The 17,869-nt window shown below is 42.3% G+C and overlaps 1 protein-coding gene across 8 annotated transcripts in view; it reads left to right on the plus strand.

Moving 5' to 3' along the window:
- The window catches only part of samd12 (sterile alpha motif domain containing 12), a 224,204-nt gene that overhangs the window by 39,994 nt on the left and 166,341 nt on the right, over positions 1–17,869 (plus strand). For all 8 annotated transcript variants that reach the window (XR_007451603.1, XR_007451604.1, XR_007451605.1 and 5 more), the window contains exon 3: positions 5,757–5,886. Coding sequence is in view for 5 of the 8 variants with exons in the window: in XM_049602669.1 (XP_049458626.1) it covers positions 5,757–5,886 (130 nt within the window). In the remaining 3 variants the exon portion in view is untranslated. The remainder of the gene's footprint in view (positions 1–5,756; positions 5,887–17,869) is intronic.

Raw genomic sequence — 17,869 nt, forward strand, 5'->3', positions numbered from 1 at the left:
TCTCCACAAAGGGGCCATGTGATTGCCTCTTGATTAATTTAGCTGAGTACATTCATATTGGATCTTTAAATACTTATCAGTGTTAGCGCGATTACATGCTTCATTATGTAAGTAATAGTTTTCCACTGTGGTCGTTAATGTGTGGATGTTTATTCCAGACTCTGGCTCATGTTTGGGTTCTGCGATTTTTTTTTCCTCTCCTGAAGGCTTTTATTCTTCGTCTTTAATTTCTGAGGTTGTCCTTGCTCTGTTGCTAAGGTAACGTGAAGAATACTGGGAGCTGCACTGGGCTTTCAGTTATCAATTAAAAGCCAAGGACAGCGACACGCTGAACACACATTGATGCACACTGCAATTGGATGGTTCATGTGTGCATTCAGGTTTTGTTTTTTTTTTTTTCCCGAATATGTGTCTGGGCTGCACATGTGAATATGTGTATGTGTGTGCACCCGTTCCCAGACGTATCCCACTTAGAAATAAAACAGGCTTCCTCTCTCACCCCTGCGCTGTCACTCAAATCTCTAATTGGCCCGGAGTCTCTTGAACACAGCTCTTTGAGCATGATTGTACTCCTGTTTTCTTCTCTCCGCTGTTTTCTCTCCGCCCTTTGGCTCTGCTGGCTGGCTGGCAGGCCAGGAAGGCAGCGGCTCACCTATTGTACCCGGCCCCGGGAACACCGCTATGGGCTAAATCAGTGCAGAATGTAAAACACAGATGGCCATTGACTCACAAATGTGTTCATGGAAAATGAGAGAGTCTCCTGTGTCAAATTCTGGAGCACTAGCTTTTTTTTTTTTGTTTTTTTTTCTCTCGGCTTTCCCTTTTTATTCCTCTGCCTCATCTGTCAGTCCAGCCATCCTCCACACTCCCAGCATCCTCTCCTTTTCTCTCCTACTCTCCCCAAACTCTCAAACACACTCCTCTCCCTCTCACTCTTTCGCCATCCAGGCCTCCCTCTCCCTCTCCCCTGTCGCCTCAGGCCGCTAGTCAGGGTTAATTAGCATTGAGTTGAGATGTGTTTAATGGTTAATGTGGTTTCTTCCTGCAAAGCCATTCCCTCCCCTGCCTGCAGATTCATCTATCCACGCAAGCTGCCAAGCAATCGCATTAAGAGCGGTGGCCTACCTGCTTGCTTTGACTGTCTGTCGCTTCGCCTACCTGCAGGGGATAGAGACCACATGCCAAAACCAGCATGTACATCTCCCCCAATTTCTCTTTCTCACTGGGATGCTAGATATAGAGTGAGTGGGAAGGAGCTGTGGAGAGACACGGAGAAAAGGAGAGTGAGGTAGTACCATATAATAAGAAACAGGTGAGAGAGAGGGAGATGGGAAAGATGAGAGCTACAGCATGTGGGGAGAGGAAGTGAGAAAGACAATGTGATAGATCTGACAGGGACTGAGCGAGATCGAATACGGGGGAGAGATGAGAGATGGGTGTGGGGTGGAGGGGGGGAAGAGGAGCGAGAAGGCAAAAGCAGAGGAAACGCTGCCAGTACCTGTTATTCTGCTCTCTTCTGGGTGGAGAAGAGAAGGGCTTCCATTGCTATGCCACACCACACGGCAGCCAGAGAGCAGGCTGAAGTGGAGGGGAGTGGATGTGAAATTTTAATCACCTCTCTCTGTTTGTAATTTTAGTAGCCCCTCAATCAAAATCAAAAGCATTGCCAGCACTTTCAAGAGTGATCCTTTGGCAGGCTTCTGCGCTGCCTGCTGTTGAAGTATTTAAACTAGAATCTTGTAGCCAGAGTACAGTGTAATACAGATACGTGCATATGTGTATGTAGTATTACATGTATTCTAATATGACATATATTAAAATGTACAGTTGGATCAAAGCTTCACACTCTGTCAACAATGGTTACAACTAAATCACTTGAGTTTTTGACCACTAGGGCAACAGATGATGTAATACACTTTTGAAAAACACATTCTCCTCCTGCAGCTCGCCCCTCTCTGTTCCAAGCCCCTCCCACCAGACTACCACGACCATACGCACATGCTTCATACAGTAACCAAGTTTCCCATACACTGATCCAGGGGTCTTCAATGTTTTTCAGGCTAAGGACCCCTTGGCCCAAAGACAGACAGCAGGGAGCCCTACTAGCTACATATATTTTTTTTTAAAAAGAGTTGCACTTGAGATAGTTCTGAATATTTTTTGTGTCTTCTCTTGTTTGCCTAGCTGCTAACTAAGCAGCAGTTGTAGCATTGCTAGGTGCGTTAGCCTCACCCTCTGCACTTTCACTGCTGGTTTCTACGGTGGACGGTGTGTCAGAGTCTGTTAAAATGTTATGGAACAATCCATTGGGGCACACAAGAATGTCTGTACACTTGACATAGAAATACAGCTAACTGGCTAATATGCAAAAATAATTACAGGTGCCGCACAGTGATGTAGCATTAGCTAGCTCACATGATCGCATAATGATTCCTGGGTAACAGTCAGCCTATCAAAAATGTTGTGTACTGTTAACTCACATAAGCTGATTTATCTTAGCTTATGATATGTTAGATTCATGTTAATGTGGATTTACAGACACATTTTACTTTAGTTAATTAGATTATTTAGAGGTCATTTGGTGGCCCCCCTATAGTAACTCTGAGGACCCCCTAGGGGTCACGGACCCCATGTTGGAGAACCAGGATTTAAACCTATACAATTGTAGAGTTGCCGCAGCTTAGTAGCTCAGCCTCTCCTTGCTCCACTTTCTCTTCTTCTGTTTATCAAACTACAAATTAGACAAGAATTAGCTAGCTTGCCACCCCATGGTCTCTCCGCCTCACTCTCCACTGCTGTGGACTGCTTCCCCAGCAGGAGACCAGAGACGGACCTTCGGTTGCCACCTGTAGCAGCAGCTCAGTGAATTTGGCCATTGTAAACTCTTGAGCGGCGGGCGTCACAGTGGGCTGGTGGCCAGTGGCAGTTCTAGGTTTAACTTGTGTAAGGTTGTGTAAGCAACAGAAAGTTTGCTGATGTGGGGGAGAGTCGGGGGCTTTCAGGTCCACCAGAGTTTGGGTTTGCGCTGGCTGGATTAAGGTTGCTGAGGCGGCTGACTAGGGTTCTGTATCCAGAGCTGCTACCTGCTGTCATCCCCATTAGGTGGTCTGTAGCAGCAGAGAGTAGTCGCGTTTCTAATACAGTTTTGCGCAAAATAAATGCGATATTGTCGACAAAGTACAATTGCGACTTGCAGGTTTTTCCATTAAAAGGTGTTTTGCGTATGAGCCGTAATTCTCGTAAAATCTCGTCCCGCGAGACTCCACTTTGTTTGTGGAAGTAAGATGGACATTCCAAATCTCTTGCGAGCTGGAACAATCATCTCGGTTGCCCCTGCTGCTGTTGCAGTAGTCTACAACCGAAGACGAAGAGAGCGAGTGGTATTCCAAAGGCAAAGTCCTAATTAGTTTGAATGAGTGAACTCTGAACCGGTCATGTGACCCCCAATGTCATGTCCAGTGACGTATATTTGCGAAAAAATTGTTTCCATTACACTTTTGCGATATACTTCTATATCGACACGTCTGAAAAACCACCTCATGAGAGCATAAAAACTTTTTCTCGATATCTGAGAGTTTTTTCAAAATGTAGGTGTTTCCATTACCAGTTTTTTATTGCAATATTTAGGTTTTTCGCATTTCTAGGGTTAATGGAAACGCACTTAGTGAAGCTGAGGACACACAGTGAGTCAAGGCTGTAGCTAACACAGCTTTATAAACGTGAACTTGAAGCCGCAGCTATAAGCCTTTGGCTCAGGTTAGTCGAAGGCTCAACTATTAGAGATGTTTTCTTTCCTTCTGGATACTGACATGTTTTATTCTGCTCATTGTCAGACTCTCTTTTCAGCAAGGTCGTCTTCCTTTTTTGGGCTGCTTTCCTTTGAGGACAGTTGTTACCAATGCTGGAATACCCTGCCGGATTATCTCTGCCATTGAGTCAGTGGCTTTTCACCAAAGCATTTGTAAAACAGTCAATAGGAACCAAATTTCTCTGAAATCGCCTGTGATTGGCCAAAGTCTCCCATCACGGCTTAGATTTTCTAAAGCCTGAAAACAGGGACAAGAGGTGAAGAAGGTGAGAAGTTTATTATGGGATTCTTTTCCTAATGACAGGAAAATTAAACTTCCTACCCCAGCTTTAAGTCAAAAACATTTTGTAGCTTCTTGAATGTGAGAACTTTAGATCTGCAATGATAAGTCGATTAATTGATAAGTTGATGGACAAAAATTCAAGCGACAACTATTGTGATAATTGAATTGAACTCTTTTTTTAGGGAAAAAAGCCAAACAGTTGCTGTTTTCATGCCTCTTGAATGTGAAAATGTGATGCTTTTCTTTGTCATACATGTCAATAAACTGAATAGCTTTGGGCTTTTGGACTGTTTGTTGGGTAAAACATACTATTTGAAAACCCTGAGTTCAGGGAAATTACACATAGCATGCTTCACTATTTATATGACAGTTATTGACAAAGTAGTTCATTGGGAATTTAACAGCCAGATAAATCAATAATAAAAATAATTGTTGGTTGCAGCCCTGGAGGACTTCCTGCTTTTCAATGTTTTACATCACTGTAAACTGAATGGTGTTGGTGTTGTTGGACCGTTGGTTGGGCAAAACACGACATTTGAAGGTGTCACCTCAGGCTCTGGGAAATGGTGATGCATTTTTCACTATTTTCTGATTTTATATTATTGATCAATCAACGAACAAACAACAAAAACCACAAAACCAGAAAATAAATCACACAGTATAGGAGCTGTCTACTAGATATGGATGATATTTATGATGTTTTTGTGTAGTGTTGTTTTGTGAAAAGACGTGTTGGTGGTAATGTGCTGTTAATGGTAGCAATCTGTCAATAAAAGCTGCTATAAATAATGCAAGTTTCAAAACATTCAGACTTTTCTGTGAAAGAAAAATTCATGCAACATGCTTGTCAGGCCTTGAGGGTACAATGCAATTTGTGGAGAAAAACTGAATGTAAACGAAAACATTTTTTTATAATTAAAGCTTCCCAAGGTACCTCAATGCTGGGCAGACACCGTAAGCCCGTTATTAACCCCTAACTAAAAGTAGAATCAAGCAAAACAGACCAAACCACATAAACAGCTTCTCAGAGATCTACTGGACCGTATCCTTCTTTTGTCCTTCTGCCTTTGTTTCAAAGTAACATTCAAAGTAACGTTGCCTTATTGTCAGCATTTTGAAGATACAGCCGTCTTGTCATTGTTTTGACAGATAAGGTGAATAAATGGTGTAGCGTGACTTAACACAGCATACAAGTTAAATAAAACCGCACAGTGTGTATGCCCAGCTTTAGATTGTCTAAATGTATAAGAGCTGTGAGTCTAACTCTTTAAAGGATGAATACTTTATTGATCCTTGAGGGGAAAATGTCACACAGCAGCCAGTAAATATTATATGACAAAAGTAGTCAGGTGGAAGGTGTCACATGACTGCAGCAGGACCCATCAGTGGAAAAAGATGACAGTGAACAGTATTTCGTGAGACAGTTACTGCAGTGACAGTCCTGTGGAAGTGGTAGTCCACCGACAGTGCCCCCAGGCTTTAATAAAACATGTACATACATTAGGGATCTCTAAAAAAGAACAACGGAGCCACAGTTCAGGAATTTTGTTAGAAATGGACTTATACAACTGCTTCAGTACATGTCAAAGTTCGTTGATTTTAACCTGAAAATATGAGCAGTGTGAAAGACTATAAAATGTTTCTGAACTTCAGTTTTTGTCTCAGCCAGGATATGTGAAGCTGTCCAAGCCAGTGGCCCTGTGGACCCAACAGGACGTGTGCAAATGGCTGAAGAAACACTGTCCCAATCAGCACCAGATCTACAGTGACTCCTTCAAACAGCACGACATCACAGGTACTAATCTGCACCGTGGCTGTCATGCAGTCATAGAATTAAAGGTGCTGGGCTGCCCAGTAGCTCACTTGGTACAGTGAGTACCCTATAACAGCTATGTCCTTGCCGCATTGGCCACAGGTTGGATTCTAGCCTGTACTCAGAGTTTTACTGAGTACCCAACATAAGAGGTTATACTGAGAACCATCTGTGAAACATTTTCAACCACAACCCTCTATAACAGGTTCTACAGAAACCTTTCTATACAAATCCTTATACATTCCAAAGGTTTCATCCAGAACCCACCCAGGGCTGCTCTGAAAACAGATTTGAAAAAACAAATTGACTACCTTGCCTATAGACCTCTCTCAGTTCAATCACGGTTGTAGTTTAACAGGTGAACCTGGGGTCAAGGGAACCACGTTCGGCAGCCTTGAGGCTTCACAAGGCTCCCAATGGGCTGGGGCTGATGTGGTCCAGCGCATTTAAAGGGGTGGAGCAGAACAGAAATGAAATGAATTGTTTAAGGGGATTCCAGACACAACTACATTTAAAAACACTACATAAAGCATTGGAAAACATTTGAATATTTGAGTGTGAGGATCTTGTAATATCCATGCTTATCCATGAAGAACTCTTTCTCCCAAAGAGGGTTCTTAGGATGAAAACAGTGGAACCCTCAGTCTTACAAGAAGAACCCTTGAAGAACCCTTTTTTCAATCAAGTGTTCTTCATAAGCAAATGGTTTTGGATGGATACAACCTAAGCCCTTCAGGAAGAAGCTTTCTGGAACCCTTATTTCCAACATCCATTCTGCTTCTTTTTTTTTTTTCCTACGCAATCAAAAAACACAGGTTTTGTTCTGTAGCTGTTGCTTGGTGATTAGTGCTTGATGCTCGCATTTACATTGTTAGAAATTATCAGACAATGCAATTCACAGCCATTTATTATTAGTCAGTCAGGGTCAAAGTAACTCTGTCTTTCAGGTGCAGTAATTAGCTTTGTTAGTCAGTGTAGGAGAATTCATATTTGTCACACTGGTACAACTTTAAACATGTAAACAGTCAAAACACGCTTTTTATTTGACAAAACAATGATTGCAGATCAAGAGTTTACAGTGCAAATGTGATGCAGCACTGAACTCTGCTGTATCTGTCATTTCTCATCTCGATGAAGCCAGATCTCATCCATAACATCCCAGGTGCGCTCTGCACCCACTGTCTGCCACCTGCAGCCCTGCCACCCGGCCTACCCGTCTGTCCATCCCTGCCTCCCCACTGTCGGCGTCACCGCTGACAACAGTTGCCACGTCAATCATCTCCCTAACGAGGCTCCTCAAGGTCACCCCCGCGCTAACGACACTCCGGTCCGCATAGTAACAGACGACCGTTAATTGCCATGCACTCTTCCTCTCAGAGCACGACTGATCACATTAATATGTTTATTTGTTGCTTTCGAGGACCTCATCGACTCGGTGACTGGCTGGCAGGATAAATCGCTTGGCGGTCATGATGAGCGGTGTAATGACTCACGCTCCCATTATACCCTTTGATGCATTTTGACTTTTATATGTTTGCATGGAGGGTTTTGGGATTTAGCATCCTCTGTTTAATGGTCTGAAAATATGAATCTTGCTGCTTTTCAGTTCAACACATATATCTCATGAGCAGCACGGAGGTCCTGGAGATAACCCACAGTTCATTGCATGCTTGCTGAACCGCTGCTACATTTTCAATCTATCTTCAAGTGGAAGCATTTTGGAAAATTTTCTGTTCTTTTCAGTCAAACATGGATCGTTTACTGAACGGGCCTGTTTGGCAAAGACTGCCTCAGACACAAAATAACTAGACAGAAAACAACCACAAGGACACATAAAACGACCACAAAGAGACACAAAATTACCCCAGTAAGGCATGAAATAACATAAAAGTACCTCACAGAGACACAATGTCTACAAAAAGACACAAAATTACCCCGAAGAGACCTACAATTGTCTCAAATTGACATATAACAACAAAAGTGAGACAAAAAAGAACACAAGGAGGCACAAAATGAATACAGAGACACAAAACAACCACAAGCACACACAAAATGACCACAAACAGACACAAATTGACCAAATAAAGACACAAAATTACCCCAGAGAGACCTAAAATTGTCTCAAATTGACATAAAACAACAAAAGTGAGACACAAAAGAACACAAGGAGGCACAAAAAGAATACTAAGAGGCACAAAACAACCAAAACAGATACAAAATCACATCAGAGAGACACAAAACAACCACAAGAAGACATATCTAGAGTACAAAGAGACACAAGACAACCAAAAAAGGACACAAATTACATCAAAGACACACAAAATTGCCCCAGATTGTCACAAAACAACCAAAGAGAGATACAAAATGAATAGAGACACAAAACAACCACATGCACACACAAATTGACCATAAAGACACAAATTGACCAAAAAAGACACAAAATTACTTCAAAGAGACCAAAAATTGTCTCAAATTGACATAAAACAACAAAAGTATATCACAAAACAACTACAAGGAGGCACAAAATGAGTACAGGGACACACAACAACCAAAGACACATTATTCCCTCCAGAAGTAACAAAACGACCGTAAAGAGACACAAAACAACCACAAGGAAACACAAAAGGACCTCAAAGAAACACAAAAGGACTACAAGAGACATGTAACAACCAAAAAAAGACACAACATTACCTCAGATTGACACAAACCTAAAACAACCACAAGGAGACACACAACAACCGCAAGAGCACAAAATGAATACAGAGACTGAGACACACAAAATGACCTCAAAGAGACACAAAACGCCAACAAAGACAGACAAAATGATGAAGAAGAGACGCACAACCACCACAAAGTCTGTGTCTTGCTCCATGTAAGAGAGGTGGTGGGGCCTTTTGCATATCTGTGCTCAGGGGCCCGTTGTCTCATAATCCGTCCATGCATTGAAGGTACAATAGAGGTACTGCTGCAGTGACTAATCGCTTGTGACACACGAGCTGTAGTTTTTTCTTTTAAGAGTTTATTTATTAATTTGGGTGTCGTGCAAGATGAATTATTCACAGCAATAATTCAGATCAAACACAAGGCACATACACAGAAAGGACTATCAGAGGCTACCATTGAAAACATCCCTCTTATCTGTGCAGTGTTTGTTGAATAAAAGAGGAATCATGTCAAGCGCAGTCATCCAGTCATTCAGTTGGTGGAAATTTCTCAAGAGGTCCATATCTAATCGAGGAAAATTAATCTAACTTTAAGATTAAACGCCTCAGTGTTGCTGACGAGCCTAACGCATTCAGTTATAGTCTGTAAATAAATTATATCTTCTCGCATTAGTCTTTCAGTGATTAAAACATTAGAACTTAGCCTCCTAATGGTGCATTAACTTAATGACCTGTGTTTGTTATTAAGGTGTAATGATTTTTTCATACAAGAAGGGAAAGGGTTAACCAAATATGCATGCACATACGGCGCACAAACACACACACACACTTTCCTACTGGCACAATTAGGAGATAATGACATGCGCAAAACCTGCAAGTAATTCAGTTTGTCTTCACATCGAGCATTAATTAACAGAACCCAATTAAAACAGGCCGAGCCACACCAATTGGGCTCACAAGGCAATTTGCATCCCAATCAATCTTTGAAATATTATGCAGATATTTTTCTGTTCCTACACCCTATTAGAATAAACAAGAGGGGAAGCAAATGATGAATGGAATATTGTTGTGGAAAACAATCATGCGTAGACAAACAAACAGTGAGTATGAATACATTTATAAGGGCATGCAGTCATGCATCTGAGAATATCTATTTGTTCAGTGTGCTTGTCATACACTAGCTATAACCCTTGAAAACTGGGAATGTGTGTGTGTGTGTTCGTGTGCGTATCTGCAGGGATAGGCCTGATTTTTGGTTTCCAGAATATTGGATTCTTCAGACCGTAGCGTCTCTTTACTGTATTTTCTGTCCACAGAATACTCTACCCTCTGTTCATCTGCCAGCGGTACTCAATCTCACTTGTCTTGGCAAAGTAGTCATCCCTTCATAAAGTACCAAATCAATAAACGGTCTCAATTCCAGATCATAATTCAAACAGGCATTTGTGTCCTCCCTCCTTTGACATAAAACAGCAGCGAGGGAAATGCATTTTACTGCGTAGCGAGGCTGGTGCAACATTTTAACGTCGAATGACTTCAGTATGCAGCAGCTGCCTCCCTGCTAGGCTCCTGTAACCTCAGCCAAAGAAATCAATGTTTCCCATCCTCCCTCCAGCCTATACTGCCAAGAAACCCTTTCCCTCCCTCAATCTTCACCTCCCACCCCCAACAGAGACGGCGGCGAATTTGACTTTAACACCCTGCTGTCATTAAAAATGCATTAAAGCATATTAAGGCGTAATTAGATATTAGTCCCTAATCCGTTGTAATTACAAGGACGAAGCTCTTTTGCTGGGAGAGTAGCTTGGCATGAAAAATTAGTTAAACACACAATTTCTGATACCTTAGATATAATCAGTGCAAAAGGTGTGATGACATAGGTAATCAAAAGCAAGGGGATGGAACGAGGGAAAAAAAGAGGGTGAGTCATTATTAAGTTATATTTTCTGTCAGAGAAGACCATTACATCACATAGTGGAAATTCAGAGGCTCTCTGAAGGCATACAAAGACTGAATTAGATGCAGCTGTAGAGGCTGGCTGCAGGGCCGGGGTTTACAAACCTTTGAGTAGGTGGGGCACTAGTAAATATGTGTTGGGGCTCACATTTAAAGCCCTGGCTATTGAAAATAACAAATTGAACATTATTAATTACATTGTTCATTCGTTATTCAGTGTAATTAATTATGCCCCAATTAACTTTAGATGTACTAACATGAAATAATGTCAGTAAATTGTTGCTGTTTGTGACTCAAAATAGCCCACAGCCATGGATAGATTATGAGATATCTATAGCTGAGTATCAGGTGTCGACTCAAATAACCAAGTACCAAGTAGTATCAAAACATCATAAATGATGCCTGCATTCGATCCTTTTTGCGCCACAGGTCTGATCCCAGCCATCCCGACTCCCTACTGAATCAGCAAACTTTCTGTTGCTGCCTTCTCTGGAGCTGCTCTCCTCTGGTGTATGGTCAAGTCAACATCTGACATAATATAATAAGACTGTGAGCCAGCAATGGGATCCCCAGCTCCAAGACAAAAGGCTGAATCAATCAAACATGAGCTTTAAATACTCCCTGGTCAGACTACATTACTACTAGCAATATTAGTACCATTATAACGCTACAACCCACTATCCAGGGTAGAGTTGATTTTACTAAGGTTTGCAAAAAACAAATTGCATAAAGAAAACCAGTTGCTTCCTCCCCCATCCCCAAAGTCCCACTTGGTACAGTCCACATTGCCAACACCTGGTGCCGCAAGGGGCATTCATATGTGCGCGTTTATGTGAGCACCATCTACAACCAGGAAGTGGACCTTGGAAAGGACAACCATTAGAAATCAAATTAAACAAATGTATCAATCAACTAGTGAAAGTTTAGATGATAAAGGGATGTTACAAAACCAAAGCAAAGTATTGAACTAAACTTTCACCTGACTGTTGAGGAAGTGAGTGGAGCTCTCTGACAAGCAGCAGCGGCTAACATCCAACACCGAGCCGTTGAACTGACCCAACAAACTCATGCCAACACTGAAACGGCTTGACTCTGTCATTAACTGTTAAATGAAGTTAGCCAAGTGAGCCTAAACAGTCTGCAATCTGGTGCAGTCAAGCACAGTGTATTTGATGGAGTTGACAGAGAGGCCACCAATACATTCAAAGGTATGGCTTTACTACATGCCACTCCATTCACATAATGGGTATCAAATGAAATACTTTTTTGGTATTGCTATCACTTGAAGGGTACTGGTATTGATACTGTTTACTTGTAATTTTTTAACGATTCCCAGCCCTAGAGACAACTGAACCCTAGACTAGACTCAAGTGGTTTTTATTTTTTCATACCTTTATACGTTCCTGAAATTTCCCCGGGGTATATGGTTTATTACGATGTTAGTGTCTGGCCGGCTGTTTACAGTTCTGTAACATTATCCCCACCCCACCACTTGGAGTCATGGTGGATGTCAGCCAAGCTGCCTTTTTTTACTAGTAGAGGCTGTAAACTGACCTCTGGTGGTGAGTGATGTGCACTACATAACATGGATTTCTAAATACCCTGGTAAACTGTGAAACCACTCAAGCTTACCCTGGACAAAGATATATGAAAAGCCCCCCACCCTTCCTACATCGGCGCAAGACACTCAGACTGAAAGAAACACAGAACAGAATTTGGAGAGTTGTATAGCTTTGATAAAAAACAGACACAGCAGTGAAGTGTGAATTGAGACTTGAGCATGCAGAGAAGACTACTTCTACCATCCAGCGGTTCGACTGTTTCTCCTCACACAGGAACTCTCCAATAAATGAATAACCAGCCTCATAATACCCCTTGATGTATGGTGTCATAAGGCCTTACTCTGAATAATTAATAGCCTGTAATATTAGTGGTTTAATGAAGGGTGGCCTGTATCCAGCAGCTCACACTGTACCACTTCAGTTCCTCTAAAGGTCTGTGTTCAGCCCCCTCTGGTTGGCGGATCCATCATCCCTCCGCTTTGAAAATAACAGCAGCCTGTGTAGCTCTGGCCGTGATCTCCTCGTCCACTGGAAGGTCTCACGCTGGGTACAAAATGTATATTTGATGAGCTGCAGAAAAGGATGAAAGGTGACAAACACTATTTTGAAAAACCAGGACGAGGACACCCAGCAACACAGGCCTAAACAGCACTTGAGTGATGAGACAATGAATTCTGCAGGCGCCACAGACTGCTGTCATAAAAGTGCTGCTGTGTAATAGAGGAACAGGCATATAGTAAACGAGTCAGAGGGACTAACATGGCTGCATATCAACTCAAGAGCCACAAAACAGCTCCGCTGGTGGCCATTGTTTTGTGTAATTTCCAAAAGGGAAATTTGAACAGCTCGCTGCTGATGAGCTGTTTGGGGGACAATTTGATCCGCAGACAGAAGGAATCATGTTTAATGATGCCATTGGCAAGGTGATTATATAGCAATGTGTAATATAAAATTAATTACCGCTTTGCCAATTGCATGTTTTGAAAATCTCGTCCTTGCTTTTCCATATGGAGAGTTTTGAAATTAATCTTCAGAGACTGTGAATGACATGAGGTAGAGCAGTTACATAAACAAAGTGTAGTTAGGCTCATTATACAGTATACACTCAGTCACTGCTATACTAAGACTGTTGATAAAGATACTATAATGTTGTATTCCTCTCTGTATGTTATATCCTACTTTCCAACTACAGTCTTCCTTTATAATCACATAAAGAAAGAACAAAAGCCTTGACCTTCAAAAAACAAAAGAGAAAAACTGACTCTTGATGTTGAAGTCATTACAGCTCATGTCCCCAGTGAGCCTGTTTCAATGATCAGAGCAAGAAAATTAGAGATTTAGTTGAAGACAACCTCACCACTGCTATGTGGTTATGTGATTACAGTCCCAATCACAGTAATCTTCTCACACTGTGCTGAGTGCGACCCACTAGCCGGTATGATTCAGCAGTGGCTCTCCAGCGTAGACCGGGCAATGCCTGAGTGAAGCTTGTAGGCAGTGTATTGGAGTTTACTTTGGGTTTTGGCAGGTTTGGTGCTGCTGCTGCTGCTGCTGCTGCTGCTGCTGCTTGTTACCCAACAGAAAGTGTAACTCAAACTTGGTGCATCTTTCAAAACACAGCAAGATAGACTATGGCTACCTGCATGACAATTACTTGTGTCCAAACTACATTCAGAGCTCTGGCTGCACAGTATGTGTTTATTAAGGTTATATAGGCTGAGACTGGCAGTTATCTCATTACTGGTACATATCAAGTCTGTTTAAATTTCTCAAGTTATGTGTCTTTCGACAGTCGACTTGGCTTTGAAGACTACAAATATTCACCAGAAAGCCAGCCGAGATGTGGAGGTTAAATGATGAGCCTTTAGCAGGCAGGGATGGTCCAACAAAATATGCTAATGAGCTTCATCATTGGAATTTTTGGACAGTTTTTTTTTTCTTTTTTTTCTCTTTTTTTTGGAGCTTGACCCTTGCTCGGGACTAAAAACCAGGATATCGCTTGCATTATCTTTTGCAAGTCTTTCAGTTGAAGTGCAATACTTCATCGCCATCAGCAGAGCGGGTGGTTGGCTTCTGGGGCTCCAGCTTTGAGTGTTTCCTCAGAAGCCCCAAATCTTTTAGGTTTTTAAAATAGCTTCAACCAGCAAACCAATGGAGCAAAAGTTCTCTTGCTGGGAAAACTGGGGCTCAGGAAGAAGAGCGAGTCGTCTACTGATCTCAAGACCTGTTTACAAATTGTGTGAGTGCATGTGAATGTTAAACAGATGAGCAGGTGGCACCTTTTATGGTTGCCCTGGCCACCAGTGTATGATGGGTGACATGTTATACAGTGTAAAAGCACAGGAAGTGGACGGAAGTACAAAAAGGCACCATACAAACTCAAGTCCAATTACCATTTTACCAAATACAGCTATCCATAGGTCTGTCCTAACATTGTCATGGGGAGTTGTCGTCTTGTTTCATTCAGTTGTGAAACCTCAGTGAGCAAGCTTGATAGCTACCTAAAGTTAGCTCCAGATCAATTGTTTTGAAGTGCTTTTAGCTGTTCAAGTGTACCAAAAAAGTGGCCATGGAGTGTGTTAGAGGACGTAAGATGAATAATGATGATGATGATGATAATAAGCTTTAATACAATAGCCCCAGACTCATTCAAAGGTTTAAGGGCTAAACCCTGGATTTTCAATGACCCTGAACCCACCCCTGTTCATCGCTGACAGGTCTATAGTATAGTGAAACTGATGTTCGTAGAAATAAATTGTGGTCCCATGTTGTCTATTACATGTCTTCATGTGTACAAAGAAAAACTTTAAGAACTAATTTTGTTGGTTTTATCACAACTTTAGAAACATTCAAGGCAAGGAAACTGTATTTGCATTGCACTTTATAAACTTCAAGGCAAGTGCTCTACGTAAGGCCAAGAAATGCTTTACAAAAGCATTTAAAAACACAATATGAGGGAAAATAGATTAAATAAGAATAAAATCAGTTAAACTAGAATGAAATGCAGTTATAGCGCAATCAGTAATGGGATGCCCCAAAGGAAACAAAGGGCCCGTCCCAGTACCACCCTTAGCCCTACCCCTTGGCACTACCCCTACATTTGCGCGTTCCCGTGAGGGGTAGGGGTGTCCCAATTCCTCTTTGCATGTGGGGGTAGGGGGGCATAACGAGGGGTAGTGGGTATGAAACTAGGCCTTCAGAGCGAGAGATTTCAGATGCTGACTTGCCAGTGAGGGGTAGATGTCGCCATGGCCACCACCGAGCAAGAGACAGGGAAAAAAGTTCATACATAGCTAATGTTACCGTCATCAGGTTGCTTGTTAGCTAGCTAGCTAGCTCGCACTATCTGGCATCTGTCATCTGTCCTGTTCTGCAAAATTGTTGGACTTTTCACATTACAATAACAGGCCAGCTAGTATAACTATGCTGCCTCGTAATGTTAGCTGGTTAGCTAGCTAGCAGAAGTCCCCTGTCGGCTGTTGTTCATCAAACGAAGCATGATGAATGCAGCAAACACGATCGGTAGGATAAATGAGACTCCATTATAGATGCCGGCTGGAAATGTAGATGGCTTGCAGCTTCCTGTTTAAAATAGTTACGTATGCGTGAACATAACCGACGCAGTGACGTAGTAAGTAGTGTCCCAATTCCTAGGGAAAGATTTCTACCCCTACCCCTCGTTGCTTCATTTTGAGGGCCAAGGGGTAGTGGGCAAGGGCTAGGGGTAGGGCCAAGGGCTAAGGGGTAGTGGACAAGGGGGGGTATTGGGATTGGGCCTAAGTGCAGTAGAGGTGCCCATCAATCAAGGGAGTTTTTAATGATAATATGAACAATATCATGATTTGATCATAGAGAATTATAATTCTGCTGAGACTTGATAAAAGATGATATTAAACCATTTCCCAGTGATACTTGTTATTTCACTAGTGAGGGTGATGATATGTGATGTGTCAGCAGATGGGCAGGATCACGGCAGGTTGCTCCAATCACAACTAGTGTCAGAAACAAAACAAAATCTGTTGCACGCAACAAACATGCACATTCATACTTTGACTGGATGTAAAGGCTCTGAAATCACAGCTGACAATCTTTTCATAGCTGCTGAAACTCAGGATGACGAGGTTAACTCAGGACAGCTAGTTAGCTCCACAGTAAACCTTACAGTGATTTCAGTAATCTAAACTGACTCCACAGTGTAAAGAGTCACAGCGAGCTGTCCACAGGTTTTTAGCTGTGGCTAACCAACAGAGGTGTGGTATAATGATCCACAAACTGAAACAGATCAGTAGTGGTGAAATCAGCATGAGGCTGCTGCTGCTGTGACAAGTGGAGGACTGAGGCGGCTTATTATTTGTGTGGTTGTGTGTTTGTGTGTCTCTCGCTCTCTGGCCGGCTGGACTAGTTTCATTACTTATACTGAACCCTGTTCTCTCTAGGATCATAACTGGCCTCCTCTCCTGCAGTCAGGAATAGCATTAGCATTGGATCACAGGTGCTAAGTGGCTGCAGTAGCCTTTTAGCTGCAGGGCTACAAGCAACTCTGTGACTGAGACAATCAGTCACCATTTACTTTAAGGAACTGCAAACTGCTCAATATCACAGTGAAGAATCTGCAGTGGCGGTGCTGCCACTCTCTATGTTTTTGTCATTGTCAGCTTGTTGAATCCAAAGCTGTTAGCCCACTTTTATTCTTGAGGGGGGATCTGATCACATATGGCAGCAAGAAGTAGACTTACTAGGCAGCGCTCAACATCACTTGTTATTCTGTGCTTGACAGAGTGCAGTACAGGTTTGGAGTGCAGTCCACCAGATGCAGCTCAGTGACATTCATCCCCCAGAGGACACACATATGGGAACACAGCTGCGCGGGAGATTTGAGAAATAAGTGTGACTGGTGTGGAAGATTTACTTGAGGAGAAGTAGTCATAGAAGACATTCTAGAGCGGTATCGTTGGCCTCAAGCTCAGCTGCCAAAACATGTCAGCAGTGAGGTGTGTGATTTTTGATGTTAAAGGAGAGGAGGGTTAATATGCTGCCTTTGTACTCCTGTCCTTACCCGTGGCTACCCAACACACACAGCCATAATTAGCGTGGCATTTTAGCTCCATGTGCGAAATGAAGGGCAGGATCAATGTCTGTTTGTATTCGTGTGACCAGTTGGCTAATATTTCCCAGTTTGCACATGCTTTCATATCTGGTGTGTGTGTGTGTGTGTGTGTGTGTGTGTGTACAGATGCACTTTAAGCTCCCATTCATCAAAGCTGTGGTTGACTGTGCCAGGCTATAGCTGTAGATTAATCTGCTTCAGCCCAACACTGCTGCTCACACACCACTCATTAATCTAACTCCAGGGACAATGTGTTTGTGTGTGTACTCACATCAGTGTGTTTCTCTAAAGTATCTGTGTATACATATTTGGTTTGCTTGTAAAAAAAAATTACATCCAGTACAATACAGTGGATCATGATTTTGTAGTTACAATATGGCTCCTTATTAGTAAAAGATTCAAGATTCAAGAGCTTCACTGTCATCATGCGAGCATAGCAAAATTGCAATTGCGTCATTCTTCAAATGGTACATTGTATTAAAGGGCTGTGTCTTACATGGCACAAAGTGGTGCACAGCGCAGCTAGTTTCAGACTGACGCAGGTGTCATTTTCACAGCCAGCGTCCATGTTGTGTAAGTATGTACTGACATGCATCTGCGCCATGTAGGTCTTAAAATAAAATGTGCTCCAACAAATTCTCACTCCTAACTCAATCTATGACACTCTATGTACCCTC

The sequence above is a fragment of the Epinephelus fuscoguttatus genome, linkage group LG17 (genome assembly GCF_011397635.1).
Source record: "Epinephelus fuscoguttatus linkage group LG17, E.fuscoguttatus.final_Chr_v1".
NCBI classification, from domain to species: Eukaryota; Metazoa; Chordata; class Actinopteri; order Perciformes; family Serranidae; genus Epinephelus; species Epinephelus fuscoguttatus.